A 21,896-nucleotide genomic window follows, 5' to 3' on the forward strand; every position below is an offset into this window, starting at 1 on the left:
TTATTGATGTCACAGGTGGGCTAGTTGAAACTTTCAACTTCTGTCAGAAAAAGACTTTGAGATTGGTGTAGCAACGTAGCATAGGCTGTTAAAGTTAGCGATATTGGACAGAAATATAGACATAACGAGTTCATTTGATGAAGAATACGTGCAGTTTGAGCCATCTAGATCGACAAAAGGTGAAGCAAATTGGCATACTTTATCAGTATAGCAAAGGCTAATGTGAATAACTAAATAGTTGAATTAAATGCTCCTAAACTGGGCTGGTTCGTTTTGTCGAGTTCAGAGACAAAATCAGTGTTTGACATGGTAATGCTGTCTTTTAAGAAACGTTCAGTGGCCTGATCAGTAGGCCTAGTCTGTGTCTGTAGGGTTTAACATGTAATGTGAACACTGTTCACACAACTTTATTGGTTGGTTAAACACACTAGCACAATGCCACAATCTGTAAGTAGCCTATACTGTAAAATCTTAAGAAATGTCTGATAACTTCAGGCACAAAGAAAGAAAGAAAGAAAACTCATGTAGATTACTGAGGAGGAGAGGAGTGCCAGGCTGAAGCATGTTGCCAAACAGCGCAAGTGGGCCCCTTCACACTTAGGTCCAAGCCAAAAAGAAGAAATAAAGGTATTTTTTTGTAAAAATTAGTCATTTTGTAGTTTGTTTTCTTTATAAATCTCTGGTTTAAGGCAACTTCATACTCCATGGAAGCTATGCACTATTGGCAACAATGTCACTCGCGCTTGTTTTGCTATGAAACAGCCATTTCCATCTTTGCGCGCCTTTTTCACCCCTGACCCGTTGTCATGCCTGAGAATAAATTTGCTTCCCTTCAAGGTTGGATGTTTTTCTATTTTTTTCATTGTGAGATTACAATAAATCATCAACAGATTATTTATGATACAGGTTTTTAGTCAACTTTAGCAGAGGTGCCAATAATTCTGGAGGGTACTGTATAGTTAACAGTGTCAAGGCTCATGCTTTCTTGGGGACAAAATTGTGAAAGAAGGATATAGGATAGGTGTATTTGCATAGGCATTGTTTCTTGCACAGTTTGAACTGTTCAGGACTGGAAGATATGGTTCAAGATCTTTGGATTTCTCACAGCACTTTCATCAAAAGAGGCGAGTTGTGTCCCAGTCCTGCTTCAGCCCGTCCTGTCATCCTGGAGTCAGGCGCCGTGCTGCTGGATGTCTGTAGATGGCACTACAAGCTTACTAATAGCAGAGTTGTATATCGAGAGTTTGGCCAACTAGGGAATCGAATGCTCTGAGCTATCCTGTTATGCGTGGTTCGTGGACGCCATGTTCCATACCAACATTTATCAGATTCCCATTAACATAGCTCAGTGAATAGAGGAACATATATCTGAATTATTAAAACATATAATTCTTAATTTTTTTTTTTTAAATGCCATAACTGTTGCGCAAAGACAAAACTGGAGGGGCTAATAATTACTCAATATTGTGTGAGGTAAATGTCAAGTTCTCTCTTCGACATGAAAGAAATAATGGAAAATATAGTAATACCATCATTAATGTATACCATGCTGTATACCAAGTTATAACACTGCTTTAGGTCCTATAACTAGCGATCAGATCATCAGAATAACATGACGTCTTACATTATAGGAAGGGTTTATCGATGTACAGTATGTTAATAATAATGATAATAGCCAACTAACAATACAATAATAGTCACAGTTATAATTCGCCATTCTTCGCTATTTCTGTGTAAGTTTAACCCATCTAGGTGATGGATGAACTCGGGAGACTGTAGAGGAAAAAAGGTAAACACTGCTCTGAAACTGATTAAGCGACGTGGTCACTCACTACAATGGGCATTTTAAAGGCCCCTTTAAGATATCAAAGGAAAATATATACTGGAATATTTATTATATAAAGGGCTTTTACATACTGATAAACGTTCATTATAACAGCGGCACATCCGTGCATTTATTTACTTAAAGTGAACAGCATGTTATTTTTCTGTCAGCTTACATAAACAAATCAAAACTCAGACGCCTAGCCTACAGTCCATAAACAACGTCTACCCACAAAACCATGCCTGTCACAATCACAGACCTAGCATTTCTAGGCTACTACAGAGTAGCCTGCACAAGTCAGACGGACGTAGGCGTACCCACCACAGGGTCTCACCAGGTTCGCAAGTCTCTGCTAATAGTTTCCACTACTACTTGAGCGAAACAAATGCAATCATCGATACTACTTCATCACAAAAAGAAACCTCTTACTCACAGAGTTTATTCATCAACGAAGGAACTGCATTTTCAGGTCTCGGTTATCCACAAGTTGTGTGAGAACATCCAAACGCGTTATTGCGACTGAACAGGAAGTTTAAATCGAATAAATTACTCTCTCTGATAGGCCTACAGGCTAGATTACAGCGGCCCTTGTTCTTGTACAAACACAAAAACAAACATCAACAGAATTTGCGTAGGCATATTGAAATAAAGTGAACGTCCGCTAATGGCTAGAACATCCACAAACAAACGCTAATCATTCTGATGACGTAGCGCCTGCATTTTTAAAACATGGCCGCGCCTTAGTGGCGAAAGTCATTATCGACATGTCATTTTTCCAGTGAAACTACTTGAATTTCAGGTTTAATGAAAAATCCATGCATCTCCAAAAATGAAAAGGCAACCAAAAAATGTCCACAGTTCTCATTGCTTCATTTCCACTTTAAGAACAAACAATAGTGCTATCAAGGAGGAGTGGCACGATGGGGGCGGACTGTGTACTGTCAGCAATACTACAGGGCCTGGAGCACAGGGCTGGAATGTTCGCTTGCCCTCTCAGTGTCTGTTTTGTACGGCTATAGTAGAGCAAAACATGTGGTCGGTCGCCCACCCAGAAAAGCATTTAATTAAAAAGCAAGAGTTGGGAAATGAAGGGGGGAGCAAGTCATGCCCCCACCTTCAACCTCTAGTATTTCTGATGTGTGCTCTCTGGGTTTTTATTCCTCTCAGCATGGAGCGAATCAGAGACACTTCCCAGAAATGCTTACTGGAAAGATCCTTTGGTAGATTTCAGTGGGCTTACATGCTGAGTGGATATTGTTTGTTTTTTTCTTGGGGGGGGATATTTGGATGATATTTGGATGATATCCAGTAATAGGCTCAACAGCTTTCTATTCACACTGAACTTACACTTTAAGTTAACGTTATGTATGTATTTGCAAGCTAGTTTGGTTGTTCATAAGCTGACAAAGGAAGTTACATTGTCCATGTAAGCTAATGCAGGTGGTTAACGTAACTTTTCATAGTAGCCTCCCTGTTTATAACCTAAACTAAAGGGTAAGCTACTTGGAGAGCGTAGACTTTTGCTAATGCCAATATCTGGCAATGTTACTCAAAGTGTTCCATAATACTGTTTAAAACCCGTTAATCTTCAGTGTCTTGCCGGCGGGACGGTTACCCCCTCCCCCACCTCCCCCCAACAGTCTAAATCAATTGTATGCACCATATTGCTATGTAGCATAGTAATGTTATACACCATTTGAAAGCTTTGACTCTTGGGAATCTGAGCAAGCTACTGACAAGGTTTGATGCTGTTTTGAACAATATTACTGGTTAAAAAAAATGCTATTTTGGAAGTGTTTCGCTCATGGCCCTTAGCTAATCCACTGTTTGCGATTTGGGACTATAGCGTATACTGTAGCAAGATCTGTAGTGGTTGATGAAGGAAAAGTACTGTCTCCACGGCTTATTTAATGTGTTTTAATGCAGAAAAACACCCTTGGGTCAAATTTCGCTGAAATTACACTTTAAGCATAAGGCTCTTTCCCACGGGAAGGATTTTTGCAGTTTCTAGAGCATAACGTCCCTAGAACCCTTTTTTCCCTTGTGTTCCGACTGGACCAATTTGGGGATTATTAAGTTCCTCTGACCGCAGTTGCTATAACTCTTTCAGCTCCTATCTCAGGGCAGGGTTTTTTCCCTTTTCTTGCATAGGAACCCTTAGTGACCTAGGTCTACGTGATTGGTCTAACTTATAAACCAAACCCACTGTCAAACCGTGCCGTCTTTAAAAGCCATGCTGCCTGTGTAAGCAAAATACGGAAGTATAGTAGGCTGCTGTCAGAGACTTTATTAACAAGAATGGACGGCACGCAGAATGCACTCTGCTCCAGTCCGGACCCAAATGGATGGTGAACAGCCTTGTGCAATGACCTAACCATAACGTCTGCTACAGAAACGATACATCACTTTCTGTTGCAATTCGCCTGAATGCGAGCCTATACTACACATGAACTTACTACTCTAACTCGCTAACTCCATCGCTTCAGTTTAATTTGCCCTGTCCTTGATCTCTGTTAAATAATCTCCATCATTTAAGGGACTGGGACATGGAAAAGCAGTTTATTAAGAAATATGTTAGGAGATTGAGTTTTGCCATGTTAACCTATGAAGACTGAAGGGCTATGGATCATAAAGGGCACTTATTTGGATCTGCAGTGGCCTAACCCATGTATAAGCATAGTGAAATAACATTTTGCACGGTACAAACATGATGACGCTTGACGCATGATGACATGACGCTTAAGAATAATGGCAAAGAGTTGTTATCAGACTCACTAAGACATATAGCAGTAATCTGTCTCAAATAAATTTTGAAAGTACCATTCATGATTCATGATGTAAAATATTGAAGTTGTAGGAAGTTTATGGCTTAAACTGCTTGCTTCATTCGTCCATCATGCCTGTTTCATTCGTCCCGACCGCAAAATGAAATATGCACGTCCCACCACTTCTGCTGAAATAATTCCTGAACGTGTTGTTCAGAGCTGAAAATGCAACTGTATTTGGCAGAGGACAGATGTAGGTTGCTAGTGACAAAATATTAGCTTTAAATGTTGCACAATCTCTTGTAGTCCCTCGTTTGTGCAGTAAAAGGCTGAGCTAGTGAAGGAAGAAACTACTGCACATAAGAAACGAGAGACTAACTTATTATGTAAGCCTATACGACACACAAATTCAACTCACTAATGTTAAAGCTAGTTAAACTTCTCCGTCGTTCCAGCTTCATTTGCCCTGTCCTTGATCTTTTTGTTCTGAATTCAGTTTGAGATTTGTCCCTTAAAGTAGCAGTTTGAACTGCTACTTTAAGTTAGTCACTCATTTCTCTAATATAGTGCAGTAGGCCTAGTTTCTTCCTCCACTCGCGTATGCCTGCCGCCAGCAATACAAATCATAAAATACGAAAAATGCGTAGCCTAACTAACGGGATACACTCGAAGAATCCCTCAAAATATCAGATGTAATTGCACATACTTTAGGACAACAGACAGTTTTCTCGTTTCTCCAATTTAGTAACTACAGCTAGTCAGAACACTTACCTGACCCCATGTTCATCATAACCTGTAACTTAGGCTAGTACACTATGACACGGCAACAATTCCACTAAAATACCAGATGTTATTTATTACTTAGGTCAGTGTTTTTCAACCTTTTTTGTGCCACGGCACTTTTGACACTTAAAATGTCCCACGGCACACTAACATCCTGTGTGAAGAAAAAATAAACATACCATAGCCTAAAATTTCAAATAATACACAGATATGGCCTTATTATGGCTTCTATGCAAGACCTGCTCAATAAAACAAGCGCCCTCTGTTTCATTTGTAGATGACTATATCTAATTTAATTGTTGTTATTAACTGGATATGTGGTGATTCTGTGAATACTTGATATGGAGCCCCTGTTGTACAATTCCTGCATACCACAAATAGTGCAATCATGCAATCAATGAGCGCATGTGGTTATAAATTATTTGATGCAAAAGTTGCTTTTCTGGACCAGTGAGTGACATTTGGGTAATTTTCTGCGGCACACCTGATGATCTCTCACGGCACACTAGTGTGTCCCGGAACAGTGGTTGAAAAACACTGACTTAGGTGACAATAAAATCAAACGTCGATGAGCTCTCCGGAATAAATCCATTTTCCAAACGGATCTGATGACTATCATTAGGCTACTGTTAATCAGCATGCTTGCTTTATCACAGATGTTTTCCACAGTAAAAAAAAAAGAAAAACGTGTGCAGATTCTCTTTCCCAGGAAATAAGTTAGTCATCAGGCATTGTGTTCCACAGAACCCCAACCCCATTGTGTTCCACAGAACCCCATCCAGGATTTGTATTTTTGCAGTCAGTAATCAGTAGTTGGCTGTGACTAATCTTCCTCCCACCACCACTACATCTTTCTACTCCTGCTCTGCCCTCCTGTTGGCATGCTGTCCCAAAAAGGGCTCGATATGGGTGTTTGCCAAAATATGTTCATGAGTCCCTGTTGAGTGTTTTCTGTTAACATCAGGAGTATAAATCACTCAAAAGCGCTGTAACAAAATACAGGAGGTCAACAAGGGGATTTTGAGCATGTTGAGGAGGCACAGATTTTTGCTTTTCTTCAGGGCCTCTGTTATACAGAATCAATATTTCCATGAAAGACGTTTTTTCTGCTGTTATTCATTCAATCTTTTCTTCATTCATAGGCAGTTCGAGTCACCAAGCCCAATATTCCTGAGACCATACGCAGGAACTATGAACTCATGTGAGTATATGCTTTGAGCTGACCTGTATGGCCATGATTTCTTGCCAAGGAGTTGAGCTTCAGACCAGGTGATTTACTGCAAAACTCCCGGAAAGTTTAATCATGTTCCAACAGGAACAGAAAACAGGATCAATTTGTGAAAGAGTCCATTCTATATTCCTTCCCATGCCAAGTTAAAAGAACATTTTGAAGGGAAAACAGCTCTTAATGTTACTTTTCTTGGATGTGAGGGTTAGGGGTGAAGGAGGGGGTCGTTTAGAAAAGACTTTCGGTAACACTGCCAGTCACTCCAGCCTGTTGCCAAGGTGTAAACAGTTTGAATGAGGTCTTCTCAGTATGCTGTGCATGCTTGTCTGTAGTGAAGGGAAGTAGATGGAACAAAACAGATGAATTCAGTTAGCCTCTTTGCAATCATTGCAACTTCCATATGTATATAATGTTTACATATGCATATACAGTATACTGTATGTATATTTTACCATGAATGCTTCACAGTAGCAGCAACTGGAATCCATGCATTTCCACGGAATTATTTTTGGAATCTGATCCCTTATCATACCAGTTCATTTGTACTCGTCGCTCGACTTATCGTGACTAAATTCAAGATGGTGGCAAACGGTAAACTTCCTGAAGGTACTGTCTGTGTAAATCGTCTTGTAAATAAACTACCAGTGCTTTTTCAAAGTTCTCAATGTCTCGTTTTAAAGGGACACCAGGCAACGTTTTCGTGTTAATTAATCATCTTCGTAAGTTGGTATATGGTTAAATTACTCATTACGGGACGAATGAAGGCTCTCTCGCCTGACCCTACTGCCCGTAGGAATAATATCCCACTTGCAAGTTCGGTGTATCCTACCCGCCGACCTTCAGTATCACAAAGTCTCAGACATCACGAGAAGCAGGATCTGTTTACATCCCGCATCCCCAGCACAGAGGCAGGCTAACAAAACGCTAGTGATTGTTGCAAACATGTGTAAAATGGCAGAGCTGGCGAATAAGCAGCGAAAACCCTTGACGGAAGATGCAAAAAAAAGGAAAAGAGCTTCAGACCGAGCGAGGGCTCGCACACATATCGACACGTACAGACGGTAGGGGGAGCTTTATAGAGAAAAAGCATCAGGCTTGCCTGGTATCCCTTTAAATGTCAGGGCCCTCGGAAGTCTACCAATGAAGTGTGGAGCTACTTTGAGCCTCGTAAATGGTGTAAAACAGTGATTTATTTGCATGGCTAGGCCGATGCCCGAGGCACCCCCTTTTAAACCTGTTTGTAGCATCGGCTAATTAGCCCCAGATTTCGGAGTGCAGGGGACAAGCCGAGATGAGCTATGAGACATACGTTCACACTCGGTATCATGTTTCAACACACTTTAGGTCAATATGGCCTATGGACTTACAATGGGATGTCATTGGAGTTCCTGTGGATGTAATGGCAGACATGAAAAATGTCCAGTTAGCACGCACACCCAAACAGTCTGAACTGGGCCAAAACAAAAGTAGTAACTGTAAAGAAAAGTCCGCACACCAATCGCTCCCAAGTAAATGTCTTTTTAAGACATGAAACGGCAGGCATCCCAATATTGTGTCCATATCGTGTATATTCCTATGATGTGTATATTCCCATCAGCATCATATTAAAATGCTTCTTGTCACAGACTAATCCATGACATGCTCATATAGTGCACAGTTGCTTATTTTGCCACTAAATATTTACACGCTTTTAGAAAAAAAGATTGAAAGAAAAAGAAGAAAAATAAACAAGACTTTTGAAGAAAATTAATTTTCACTCACTCTGTTGGAGATCATCCTGCATGCACTGTGCAGGTTCGGAGTTCAGCATATGTTATGACGGTGATTGTACAGGCCTCTGTTTACTATTGCATGTACATTTTTAATGTACATCGTCTATAGGGATAAGAACAATCAGTTTTCTATGTTCATGTAAATAACAAATTCTGAATTTGATTAAAACCAGGATAAGCCTTATGACCAGGTTACTTGTGTGCATGTAAACATATCAAAATCATTTACAAATGGACTGAATTTAATGCAGTGAAGATGTTCCTGAAAGTGTATCTGTTTGTGTGCGTGTGTGTTTCCCAGGGAGAGTGAGAAAACAAAACTGCTCATTGCAGCTGAGACTCAGAAGGTTGTGGAGAAGGAGGCTGAAACGGAGCGGATTAAAGCAGTGATTGGTGAGTGCCTATTGTAGTTTGATTTGTTTCAATTTACTATTGCTTCAGTAAAGTCAATTGTTTGTTAAGAATTTGCAATGTCCCTGCGGACTTGTTTCATAATAGCGCTTTGGGAAAGCATCCCAGATAGTCTTCTGTTTAAATCTACAAACGATGAGAAAAAAAGTGCTTATTTTTAGCTAAACATATTTGGTCTCTGTTTCTCACAGCATCTCTATTTGTAGCCTTTTGTTTTTTTAACCCTTCCACCTCTTGTCAACAGAGGCTGAGAAGCTTGCCCAGGTGGCTGAGATCAAGTTTAGCCAGAAAGTGATGGAGAAGGAAACGGAGAAGAGGATATCTGAAATCGAAGGTGTGTGTGTGGGTGCCCATGTGTGAGTGTGGGTTAGCATAGATAAGAGTTTGATGCATGTCCTGTGAGAATGTAAAACAGCTGCGGAATGGCTATGTGTTAGAGAGAAGCACACTAAATCCCCTGACCCTTACCTTTTAAATAAGAGATACTGCCATACTAACCAAACTGTCAGATTTGGACAGAGTGCACAAGGCCTTTCAGTGGTTTCCCAATATATTCCATTTGCTCTTTTGAGCCCAGGAAGCAGACCTGACCTGTTCTATTTTTTTATGCTTGTTTCTTCATGCTGTGTGTCTTGACTGGCTCTTCTTCTCTACTCCTCTGCCAACAGACTCCGCTTACCTGGCCAGGCAGAAGGCAAAAGCTGACGCAGAGTTCTACTCGTCCCAGAAAACGGCTGACGCAAACAAGGTTCAGACCCCCATGATGTTTACAGTCAAGAGATTTCATATGTTTGGAACATGAAAGTAGCTGGAAGCCTCTGCATTCACATCTCTAGTCCTCTGCACAGTCTGAACTTCTCTTGCCCTGCTCTAAAAACCAAAAGACGACGAATTTTATTGTCAAAAGTCTGTCGTTGATGTTATTTAGTAATGTCCTTCCTACCTTTTGAACGTTTTAGAATTTCTTGCTAGCATAGATTGTAAAAAAAAACTCCTCTAAACTTTTTTAACATGCAATGTTCTGGCCATTAAATGGCCTGAGATGCTGAAATGGCCTTAAATTAAACAAACAACCTCTTTCCCTTTCCTTTCTCTCACTCCCTCCTTTCTCTCACTCCCTCCTTTCGCTCACTCTCCTCCCTGCTCGACAGCTGAAGCTCACGCCGGAATACTTGCAGATGATGAAGTTCAAAGCCATCGCCACCAACAGCAAGATCTACTTTGGCAGCGACATCCCCCACATGTTTGTGGACTCGGGCCCCACGGGAACACCCATGTCTTCCAAGGCCATGGACATGCTGTCTGAGGGCGTCCTGGACTTTGAGTGACTGACACAGGGTGAGACCAAGCACCACTCCCTGGGCCTGCAGCAATGATGGAGCCCCTCTAGGCTGGAGAGACAACACCCCTCCTCTACCCCCCTCTCCCCTTTTATATGCTGGGCAGCTGGTGTAGCTGGTAGCTACTCACAGTTAGTCACCTGACCGCTTGTGGCAGGATCAGATGCTGGTGTAACCCTCAGAGTAATGGAATGTAACCATCTGTCATTACGGTGCCCACTCACGCCTTGTACTGTACATAACTCTTTCCTTCTGTTGTATAGGCTCTCCTTGCAAAGAGGGCATTTAAATGTAGAATTATGTTATGCACTTTGTTTGTTTGTTTGTTTGTTTGTGTTACAATCATGTGGAGCAGGGTTTCTCCCTTTGGATCTAGAATATTAACTAGACCCATCTTCATTCTTCCAGAGCACATCTGGGTACTTAAAAGGGGAGATTAGTATGTCATTACTACTGGCCTCATTCAGCTCATTCCACCGCATATGTTTATTGCCAGGCCATAGTATCAAGACCTCTGGAAAATGCATATATCTCTAAAGGGGAAGCAACTGCTGAGTCAGTGTGAGTATAGTGCACTGTAATGCTGTTTTATGATCATTCCGGATATCAGCAGGCAGATTATTGACAAACCTGAAAGAAAGGGAGAAGTAGTGGCTCACTACCAGACAGGGAAGCCTGTCTGCAGTGTTGCTGTGATGACCACATTCTGTGTGGCCCATGCTGTTCTGAACAAAACTCTGCCTTTGGCTGCATTGGCAGACACCATTGCAGGGCTTTTGGCTTTTGGTAAGGGCACACTGATTTTGTTTGTTTGTTTATTTTGTTTGTTATAATAAATGCCTGGTCCACTGCCAGCCTCTCCCCGCTTCAGTCCTCCCAAAAATATTTATCAAATGGCAATACCTCTTATAATTTAACATTGGCTGCAGCATGTCCATGTTGTTCTCACTGTTTGATGTTTGCTTTCAGTTTTGTAAACCGTCTAAAGTTGACCATTTTTTTTCACGTTCATTCACTACAGAGCATGTCTTATATTGATCTTTTTAACTTGAAACATTGGGTTATTTTAATCTAGTGTTATTTTTTAATGGCTCTACTTTAACATACCTGTGCACAGCATGAGAGTTGATAACACTGGTGTGAATTAAGTTGTGAAGGGATTTGGCCCTTTTGACCGAACAAGTCATTCATATTTTAATGACATAAATGAACTTCTTGAATCCTCTCCCAAGGTAATTGCAGCTTAGCTGTGGAAAACTATTAGTTATTCAGAAATAGGAACCTGAATGTAAAATGTTTCTTAAGGTCAGCTGCATCAAAAGTACCTGTTGGTCACACTGGCTACTGTTTTGATACTTAGTTTGATACAGTAGTTTGTCCCCACATGAACCATTGAGTGACTTCCAGCTCAGGATGACTTGACTATGACTTGAATGGAACTATTTTTGCACTCTTAAATGATATTGTGGGGTGGGGATGATGAGTGTATTTTATTGTTTATACAATAAATATGTATAATGATTGAAGTATTGTCAGAATATTTTTTTTCTGTTCTATTCTTTAGTTTAGATACATTACTCTGACTGACTGATTAGGCTATATGTTGCCACATTGTCCCTGGTAATTGGCACATTATGTGTTAGCACATTGTCCCTGGACACTTCAATCCACATAAAAGGTTCCCAGCATAAGGGCAACATATAGTTTTAAATGTGACATGTCATCTTGAAAAAGACGGATGTGGGTTGGTCATGTCCAAACTTGGCATTTAAGCCATTTCAGTTGTTATGCAAGTGGGCATAGATAGATTCAGCACCCCTAAAAATCCCTAGTTATAAGTATATATACTCTTTTGATCCCGTGAGGGAAATTTGGTCTTTGCATTTATGCCAATCCGTGAATTAGTGAAACACTGCACACACAGTGAGGTGAAGCACACACTAATCCCGGCACATTGAGCTGCAACAACAGCAACAACAGCAGCACTCAGGGAGCAGTGAGGGGTTAGGTGCCTTGCTCAAGGGCACTTCAGTCGTGGCCTACTGGTCGGGGTTCGAACCGGCAACTCTCCGGTTACAAGTCCGAAGCACTAACCAGTAGGTTGCGTTGGGCTGCCACAAGTTAGTTAGTTAGACATTGCAAAAGCTTATATTGGGAAAAAAAAAAAAAAATCATTATTTTCACCCAGACTCTGGGCACCCCAAACTTGATTGGCTCTCCAGGCGTTTCCCCGAGGATTTGGCCGTGGATAAATTGGGACAGGTTACTAGACACCTATAGGAACATGTAGTAAAAAAATATTAGTAAGATTAGCAAAAAATGCTGGTAACACTTTATAATAACTACACACAATTCATCATTTGTTAAAGGAGAATTCCGGTGTGATATTGACCTAAAGTGTGTTGAAACATGATACCGAGTGTGAACGTATGTCTCATAGCCCATCTCGGCTTGTCCCCTGCACTCCAAAATCTGGCGCTAGTTAGCCGATGCTACCAACAGCTTTTTCAATGGTGGTGCTTCGGCATCGGGCTAGCCATGCAAATAAATCACTGTTTTACACCATTTACGAGGCTGAATGTATCTCCACACTTCATTGGTAGACTTCCGAGGGCCCTGCCTCGTAAATAGTGTAAAACAGTGATTTATTTGCATGGCTAGCCCGATGCCGAAGCACCACCATTGAAAAAGCTGTTGGTAGCATCGGCTAACTAGCGTCAGATTTTGGAGTGCAGGGGACAAGCCGAGATGGGCTATGAGACATACTATTACAAAATGCTTTGTTCATCATTTGTAAAGCATTGCTCCTATGTTAATTCTCATAAATAACGTATTTGCACACACAGTTATAAATGGTTTGTTCATAGTAAATAAGCCTGTATCTAAAATATGTTTATAAATTATTGTTAATACTTAATAAAGTATGCAATAATATTTTGTTGATGAAGTAATATTTCCATTATTTAACAGTTGTTACATACACATGCACTAATGATTAGTTAGGGTGAGGATACATATTTTATAAACCTCTTCTTAATACTATAATTCATGATTAACTCAGGAGTTACAAGTGGTTAGTTAATGATATTTTGTGAGTTTATCTAAAGTGAGGACTTTCTCTGCCTTGCACATTTTCAAATGAGTTGTAAAGATTACATTAACACTCATTCATTTAGCAGACAAGCTACAAATGTCAATTAAATCGATTGACACAACACTGAAAGCCAGGAATCGAACCCCCAACTTTTCAGGCTACTGCATGCTAGTCCAGCACCTTATCCACTACACTACAAAGTACCTTGGCCAAGATAGAAACACCTACAACTATGCAAGAGTTTCTGTTTTCTTCTACTACACACTGTTAAGCATGTAGTATTAAACATCTGTAAACTATTATTAAATGCTGTATTCTTTGTTTGTAAAGCATTAATAATTCTCATCTGTAAATCATGTTTACACACAGTTAAAAATGGTTTGTTCATAGTAAACACACATATCTCTATTATATTTTTGAATTGACTGTTGTAATACCACTGGACACAGGTAGTGTAGTGAATATGGAGCCCATAAAGTTGGGGGTTCAAGCCCCGGCGTCCACCAATGTGGCTTTGCCCTTTAATTTCATTGACACGTGTAAGTCGCTTTGAGTGAAATTGTCTGCTAAATGAATAAATGCAAATGTAAACTTTATTTAACTCATTTGTAAATGTGTTGCAAGGCATAAAACGTCCTCACTTTAGATGAGCTCACAAAATATCATTAACTAACCACTTGTAACTCCTGAGTTAATCATGAATTATAGTATTAGGAAGAGGTTTATAAAATATGTATCCTCACCCTAATTATTAGTGCATGTGTATGTAACAACTGTTAAATAATGGAAATATTACTTCATCAATTGCATCATTTATTAAGTATTCATAATAATATATTAACATATTTCAGATATAGGCTTATTTACTATGAACAAACCATTTATAACTGTGTGAACAAATGCTTTACTGATGATAAATTATGTATGAAAAATAAATGACTAATGATGAACAAACCATTAACTAATAAGTAACAAAGGCTTAATAAATGATGAATTATGTGTAGTTATTATAAAGTGTTACCGGTCAATTAGTACCGTTCAATAGTGATTTTTGAGAAGGTATACCACCCTAGAATTAGACAGTATGTGATAGCATTGCATTTGGGATAGCTTTTTGTGTTTTAACAGTCTATTTATGTCCATTGTAGGCTATGTCTAAGGAGGGATATCCTACAGGTGCAGCTAAACATTTTAACCAATACTGTAGATATCCCCACAAAACTTCCACAGATGATTATTGACATTATGTCATATGTTTTGTTTTGCAACCTTTCTGAAATTGTATGCAAACCAGACTTTATCCAATGTTAAGATTTCTGTACTTAAAAATGTATGCAAATTATTGCATATTTCATAAGATAATGGATAATTTGCATATTCATATATAATATTTCAGAAAACCTGCAAGACAAAAAAATATTGACATGTCAATACTCAGCGGTGGAAGTGTTGTGTGGATATATATTACAGTAGTTACGATTTTTGCATCAGCGTAACAGACATACAGGTTGATAGCACACAATAAGCTGCTACCAAAGCAGTGATTTTCTAAGGGTAGTTAGTAGGCCTATACCTTGAAAAAAAAAAAAAAACACTGTATGAGACTTATTCCCTCAGATGGTAGGCTACCAACCACCCCCTCTGGTTCAAGGACTAACGCTCGAGTCATCACTATCCAGAATTCCCCAAAATTTCTTTTTGGGACGGGCATATCGCACTGAGAATAACCTAACCTTGGCTAGGCTCATATGCATAACCATATCCTCATTTAAGAAGTGCAAACATATCTGTCTAAAGAAAATAAATAGCTTAGGCCACTGTTGGAGATACGGAGATGAAGGAAAGGGATAGCCTACTTTCTGGATCCGTGAGTTTTGGGGAGATCCCCCCTTTCCCAATTTCATTTCGTTTTCAGTTCTCTCTGTTGATGACTAGCGTGGAAGTCGTGGTCCGTGAAAGTCCATTTGAGATTCAGCTCTATGCATATTACATTATGATGAATGATACATGCTGGTTAGCTGACAGGTACTCAGAACCTTTGCTGCAGCCGATTTGGGATCACATGCGCGAGAGACAGGTATTATTCCAGTCACCTGTGTTGGCCGCATGCATCGCGTTTTCTGTCCATGTTCTTTTTTGCGTCCCTTACTTGGTGTTTGATTTACTCGGAGACCGTTTCCAATGGATTCATTACTACAGGATCAAGAGTAAGATTTACGAACCATTTGACCAATGGATATGGCTGGATTGCCTTGGAAGAATAGTCTTCAAGTACCTGACTGGTGTTCTGCCATCTATTGCACTGTTTCTAAGCCTCCGACAAACTGATTTACCTGAGAAGGCGCCGTCTTGCCTCCTCGCTCTTGCAGAAATACTACTGTGCCTACTTATGTTTGACACATTTTTCTACATATGGCATTTGTTAATGCACAGGTAAGACTCTTTCAAGCCATTCCTTGAGCTAAGCTGTTGGTTCCTTCGTAAGTAATTATACAGGCTAATGCATTGAAGTGTGTTTGTCAACAGGGAATTACATTATAGCCTGTCCCAAAAAGTGTTCTTGTGAGTTTTCTTGCTGTTCATATGCAGCAGCAGTTTGGACATGGAAAATGACTGCACTTCACTGCAGACATGCAGTAGCCTATCTTGGACATGAAACTACATTGATATGAAACATGTGTATGCTATTCAGGAATCGCGTTTGTTTGTGTTGTTATATATTGTTATATATTTAAAACGTATAGCCTACATTATATTATAACCAAGGGCCAAACAAAACACACCAGATCCCTACTTTCAGTATTCCCAGAGAAATTCCAGGCAGGGTTTCTGTTTTGTTTAGGCGACAGCCCCCAGTTTGTTGCCAGTTTTTCGAGTCTGGGCTGCCAACAGAGACCAGTTTGGTTTTTACAGTCTAGGTTACTCACGGAATGGTCACCCAGTGTTGGCAGGCAGTATAGCCCGTCTCCTTGCTTCCAGCTCGTCTCCTCTCTTCCAGTCGACCTACTTAGGGACCGTCTATAACCAGGGTTGTGCACAATTCGAATTGCAATTCTGCTTCCTGTTTACTACCTCAATTGAAATGCCAGTGAAATTCAAGAATTTAATTGTAATTTAAGAGCCAGTTTCAATTCAATTCTGGAATTTTGCACAAGCCTGTCTATATTACAGTGTTACTCATTGCGCGGCTCGCGAGCCACATGCGGCTCGTCAAGCTATAATTGGTGCCTCGCATGGTAGTTTTGGCGAGATTTCACCAAATTTGGTGAAACTGTTCGCCAAAGGCCATCATCTCTGGCCCAAGCTTGATAAAAACAAAAGTAGTCTACTGTATGACTTCAACGAGGTGATCTTTAGTTTCGTTCTGCTTACAGTAGGCCTATCTCACTTGCAACGCCTTTGAATGCAATCACAGCCTGCCTGCATGGCAAAACTTGACCGCAGCGCACGTTTGCAGGCAGGCGGCGTTACAGTAGTTCCGCTAGGGTGAAACACAAAATGGACCTGTTTTTAATTTTTTTAAAAAGGGACAGAAACAAGCTCAAATATAGCTGCAAGCAGCAATGAGGGGGCCAAGGAGAATAGGCAGGAGTAGCCACGGCGACAAGATAGAACTCAGCAGACACTCGCGATCAACACTTTCAACAAGTGTCACATCAAACATAACTGATTTTGTAGGGCTGAAACAGGGCTGAGTATTGCCACCGCCTCCGCCAGCCAGCCCCCCCACCTAATCACCCCTGCCCGTCCCGCCCCGCCCTACTACGCACGCATTAGAATGAACTGGATGGAACATGTTGTCATCAGTTTCACATCCAAAAATAAAAGATCGATAAAACACATCGCAACTACAGATCAAAATGCAATATTGCTAATTGCAGCACCCCCTACAGGTCAAAGGTCAACACATTTTTTGAGCGTCCTCCTAATGGGGTCCTGAACCTATGTAGTAAGTTTGGTTATGATACATGGCAGGGTTGCTGAGATATGAGCTCACTTCCTGTTTGGCGGCTTCGCCGCAAGTTTCGATTGGCTGTTACAGCCGAATGCTACTAGCCTGGGTGTTCCCATGCTGCCTTGCGCGCGATTTGATTCACGCTGCTAAGGCAGCCTGGAGACCATGGAGCAAATTTTCGTCTGAGATAGGGGACCAATCACAGAACAAGGGGGAAAGCAAGACGATGATGAGCTATGCACAGACGCATTTGATAGACATCCGTGGCACCCAATAAACGGATCTGGGCATTTTTTTCAAATACGAGAAAATTAACGTTTGGTTCCCAGACCACGTCTCATTGAGAAGTGGTGGCGCTAGCCAGGCTAGAATGCTACTGTCAATCGTTCCAAAAAGCGATGCACTGATAAGGCATGGTCTGAAGATGTTCTCTGCCAATTTTGGTGAGGATCCGCTGAAATTTGTGACCTGCGAAAATTCGTATGTGTTTTTGATTAAATCCAATATGGCGGCCGAATCAATTATGATGACATCACAAGTTGGCTTGGGTCGGCCTAAGGACCTCCAACAGTATTACCAGACACCACTAGTGCGTTTTAATTCTAAGCACAACTGCTGCTACAGGCCAAAAGGCATGTTTCTTAATTACAGCGCCCCCTAGAGGTCAAAGGTCACCAAATTTCTAGAGCGTCCTCCTGCAAGGGTTGCTGAGATATGAGCTCACTTCCTGTTTGGCGGCTTCGCCGCAAATTTTGATTGGCTGTTACGGGCGAACGGTAATACTTCCAAAGACGAAAAGTGATAACTTTTGTGAGGCTTGGTCTGAAGATGATCTGTGTAAAATTTGGTGGGAATCAGAGAAAGTATGTGACCCCTGATACATTTTAAGTGTTTTTGATGAAATCCAAAATGGCGGAAAATCCATCATGGTGGAAAATGGCTCGGCTTGGTGCAAGGATTCCAACGATACCTGACTTTTGAAAATCGGACCTACGGGTCAAAAGTTACGTGAGTGAACACACTTCCAAATTTGGCCTGTTGGTGGCGCTAGAGGGTTCGAGTTGCCGACATGAAACTTGGTGACATGAATCATGGGACCGTCCCCAATTAGTGTGCCAAATTTCCCAACTTTTTACCAGACGATTCTATGGGCTGCCATTGACTTCCATTGCATATAATAATAATAATAGGAAAACGTAGAAACACAATGAGGTCCTCGCAGCTTCGCTGCTTGGCCCCCAAAAACCAGATGTACAGACAATAGTGGAGTGGATGAGGAAAATGAGTCTGAGGAAGAGGGGACGAGCAGACAGACAGCAGGTGTAACGTTACCCAGTAAGAAACGAAAAATACGAAGCATACAAGATGTACAAGTTTCATTTGTTCAGTTATACTCCATATATAACATTATCAGGAGACATGGGATTGACTTCCATAGCTATGCTGACGACACCCAACTTTACATCTCTGTCTCCCCCAACGACAGCAGCCCTATTGCCAGTCTCATTCAGTGTATTGAACAAATGAATACATGGATGTCTAATAATTTTATGCAACTGAACAAAGACAAGTCAGAAGTTTTAGTCATTGGCCCTAAGACTCAGCGGGAACTTATCAGTAACAATTTAAACACCCTGACACAGAACATCAAACCCCTTGCCAAAAATCTTGGTGTGTTCCTTGACCCAGATCTGAACTTTGAGTCACATCATGTCACCAGTTGTGCTTTCTACCATCTCAGAAATATATCCAAAGCGCGGCCTTTTATTGCTTTTATTACTAGCAGGCTTGATTATTGGAACACCCTTTTCACTGGCCTATCAAAAAAAAAATCTTAACAAGCTGCAGATAATTCAGAATGCAACAGCACGTGTTCTGCCCAAGACCAAAAAGAGAGTACGCATTACCCCTATCTTAAAATCCCTTCACTGGCTCCCTGTCAGTTTTAGAATTGATTTTAAGGTTTTACTTTTGGTTTTTAAAGCCCTAAATGGACTTGCGCCTGTTTATCTATCTGACTTGCTCTCACCGTACCTTCCATCACGGCCACTCAGATCCTCAGGCAGCCTTCACTCACTATGGTCCTTCCCTTTTTAATAAACATCTTAAGACATCTTAAACAACTTTTTAATAAACATCTTAAGACATACCTTTTTAGCCTTGCCTTCTATTAAATCCCTGACCGTTTTGAATTTTAGGTCTTGATATGTCTTTTCTGTATGCATATGCATACTTCATATGTTATGACTTTTGCACCTTGATTTTTATTTGTATTTTTACACGTTTTATTGTTTTTATTATTCTTTTTGTTTTATCTTAATTGTAGGTGCTGTTGTTAAACACCTTGTATTGCTGTTGGCACGAAAGGCGTATAAATAAAACTGAATTGAATTGAATTGATTAAGGCTTAACAGACTTAATTTATTTAAACTATTATCAATAGTGCATGTTTATATCAATTATACACTACTATCAAAGATATCAATTGTGCATGTTTATGAATGTTGCTATGGTTAAAGGTTGTATCAGCGATAGCGGGGATACGTCACTTCTGTTGATTTCTGTTGTTTTTTTGAACACCCCCCCCAGAGCCTAGGCTGCCTAGTTTTTTGACGGCTGCTTATGGGGCAGGCAGCTAGCGGATCGAAAGATTAGATGAATGTGATCATTTATGTTTGGGCCTTTTTTGGGCCTGAAATCGCTGATACAACCTTTAATGAAACAGACGCGCAAGGTTTCACTCCACTCTTTGTTTATACATGGCAGGGTTCCTTGGCTGTTCCAGAAGGTCCACCGCACACATCACCTTAACCACAGCATGTTCGCCCTGGCTGCTCAGGATGCTAGCATAGCCGAGTTAGTCTCCCTCCAGATCATGGCGCTGGTCAGTGCGGCACTGGTGCACTGCCATCCACTGAGTGAGGCCCTCTTTCACCTGCTCAACACCTATCTTGCCATTGATGACCATTGTGGTTATGACCTGCCATGGGCACTCCACCACCTGCTCCCATGTTTTAGTGGTGCACGGTATCACCAGGCCCATCACCAACGGTACAAAGGTAACTATGCCCCATACTTCAGACACTGGGACTGGATTTTTGGGACAGTATTGACGGAAGACACTACTAGACAGGAATATGAGGCTAATGTCCTCAAACATGATGGAGAGTTGCATCCCAGTTTCACGGCCCACTTGTTCCCAAGAAAGGACCCATGAGATGTGGCGAGAACCTGAGCTTGTGTGATAGAGATAAAGGTTTGGTACTCAACGACATATCCTGACTCCAAGAAAGAGCATTGTTCTCTGAACCTGACTGCCTTTTTCTGAGTCCCAAGTTCACTCAAACAACAAGAACAACTTTCTGTGTTTACCACCAGTGATGCAGTGACGTGTTACTTCTGACCACTTTGTAATCTGACCCGAGCATCAATCGCCTGTGCATCTGAAGTGAGAATATAGCTCACACACGACAGAGAGGGAGGGTGCGTGTGTGTCTGAAGCGCATCCAAGACAGAGAGCATCCTGATTGACCTGTTTCGCTAAATCAACCAATCAGATGACTTTAGCATTGCCTATGGCGGGTTACATGATTGCAAAAGACTTGTTGAGTTGAGTTTAACAAGTGTCATTTAATTTGCATATTATTCAGGCCTATATTAGATGGCTAGTTGCCAAGGCTACATGAAAAGCCCAAACTACCAAAGTCTACATATTTTATTAACACAATTTCTATCTGCCTTCTTTATTTGGTGTTCTGACTAGACATTATTTCAATATCTAAGAGACAAACATATTCATCTGTATTTCAGTATCTATGTAGGCAAAATTGTTTGTGGGGGGGGGGCTTCGGGATACCTCCCTGAAATTACTTTTTGCAGGTTGGAATGTCTCATGTTACTGTTAAAATGCACTTCCAATAAAGTGATATAGGCTATTGGCAAAACCGGTTGTCATTTTTATGTTAAGGCGGTGGGGAGTGTTGTCGGCAGCTGCTACTTTTAAAATCAAGCAATCAGTAAAGTAACTAAGTTAGGTAAAGGAGTAATCAGTAATCAGATTAATTTTTCAAGGTAACTCTGGCAACACTGTTTTGGGGGTTAATTTCTAATTACGATTCTACATGGTACATTCTCTGACAGACATTATGATTGTGATTTCATTTGTGATATAATTTTTGAAAGTCAAGCTTCAGGTTAGCCTATTCACCATGTAATACATTTAAACATGACAGTAGTCTACAACTTCCTGTATTCATCATGCTGCTGCCTATGGTGGTTTTTAAAATGTTGCTACATGTTCATCATCTTGACTGAAGAAGTAGCAAAATACTCCCAAATAATCAGTCATAAGCCGAACGATTAACTGCGGCCTTTGCGATTTGGTTGCGTTAGATCAAGTTACGATTTCAATTAAAAATCAATGAATATTTCACCCCTAAATGGCACACTGGTCCATTCAAGGAAGTAGCGTTATGCTAAGCTGACTTTTTGTTACAGTGACTCACACAGACTGGACTGCAATATGCAGGGATGCAAACAGTTTATTAACAAAATGTATCTGGATATATAAAACCATTATCATTATTGTTGTTATGGTATTGTTGTTGCACATTTGACATTAAATCAGTCAGTGAATAGCCTAGAAATCTAGACGCACCCTAGCGGCAGCAAATAACATTTGTTTCCAGGGCTAGTCTAGCAACTCTGAGCCGAGACCTCTTTT

The 21,896-nt window shown here is 40.7% G+C and overlaps 2 protein-coding genes and 1 long non-coding RNA gene across 5 annotated transcripts in view; 2 read left to right on the forward strand and 1 right to left on the reverse strand.

Annotated features, from left to right (window-relative positions):
• Positions 1 to 11,650, forward strand: part of erlin2 (ER lipid raft associated 2) — a 23,701-nt gene extending 12,051 nt beyond the window's left edge. For all 3 annotated transcript variants that reach the window (XM_042099756.1, XM_042099758.1, XM_042099755.1), the window contains exons 8-12: positions 6,516 to 6,574; positions 8,675 to 8,766; positions 9,029 to 9,118; positions 9,453 to 9,532; positions 9,936 to 11,650. In XM_042099756.1, coding sequence (XP_041955690.1) covers positions 6,516 to 6,574; positions 8,675 to 8,766; positions 9,029 to 9,118; positions 9,453 to 9,532; positions 9,936 to 10,112 — 498 coding nt within the window. In that variant the 3' untranslated portion in view covers positions 10,113 to 11,650. The remainder of the gene's footprint in view (positions 1 to 6,515; positions 6,575 to 8,674; positions 8,767 to 9,028; positions 9,119 to 9,452; positions 9,533 to 9,935) is intronic.
• Positions 1 to 21,549, reverse strand: part of LOC121714739 — a 22,592-nt gene extending 1,043 nt beyond the window's left edge. The window contains exons 1-2 of the long non-coding RNA XR_006033415.1: positions 21,538 to 21,549; positions 17,316 to 17,319 (exon numbers count right to left, since the gene is read on the reverse strand). This is a non-coding gene — a long non-coding RNA (uncharacterized LOC121714739). The remainder of the gene's footprint in view (positions 1 to 17,315; positions 17,320 to 21,537) is intronic.
• On the forward strand, positions 15,040 to 20,742 carry ch25hl3 (cholesterol 25-hydroxylase like 3). The gene is made up of 2 exons (XM_042099754.1): positions 15,040 to 15,651; positions 19,940 to 20,742. Exons 1-2 carry the CDS (start codon positions 15,053 to 15,055, stop codon positions 20,388 to 20,390), a joined length of 1,050 nt encoding a protein of 349 aa, XP_041955688.1. The 5' UTR covers positions 15,040 to 15,052; the 3' UTR covers positions 20,391 to 20,742.
• Positions 21,550 to 21,896: the final 347 nt, after the last annotated feature.

The sequence above is a fragment of the Alosa sapidissima genome, chromosome 8, assembly GCF_018492685.1.
Source record: "Alosa sapidissima isolate fAloSap1 chromosome 8, fAloSap1.pri, whole genome shotgun sequence".
Lineage (NCBI taxonomy): Eukaryota > Metazoa > Chordata > Actinopteri > Clupeiformes > Clupeidae > Alosa > Alosa sapidissima.

Bases quoted from the DNA above. Each gene is read 5' to 3' on its own strand.
- ch25hl3 (XM_042099754.1), top strand. From the start codon at position 15,053: ATGAAGGAAAGGGATAGCCTACTTTCTGGATCCGTGAGTTTTGGGGAG. The intron at 15,652-19,939 runs GTAAGACTCTTT...TATACATGGCAG, and splicing joins TGGCATTTGTTAATGCACAG to GGTTCCTTGGCTGTTCCAGA.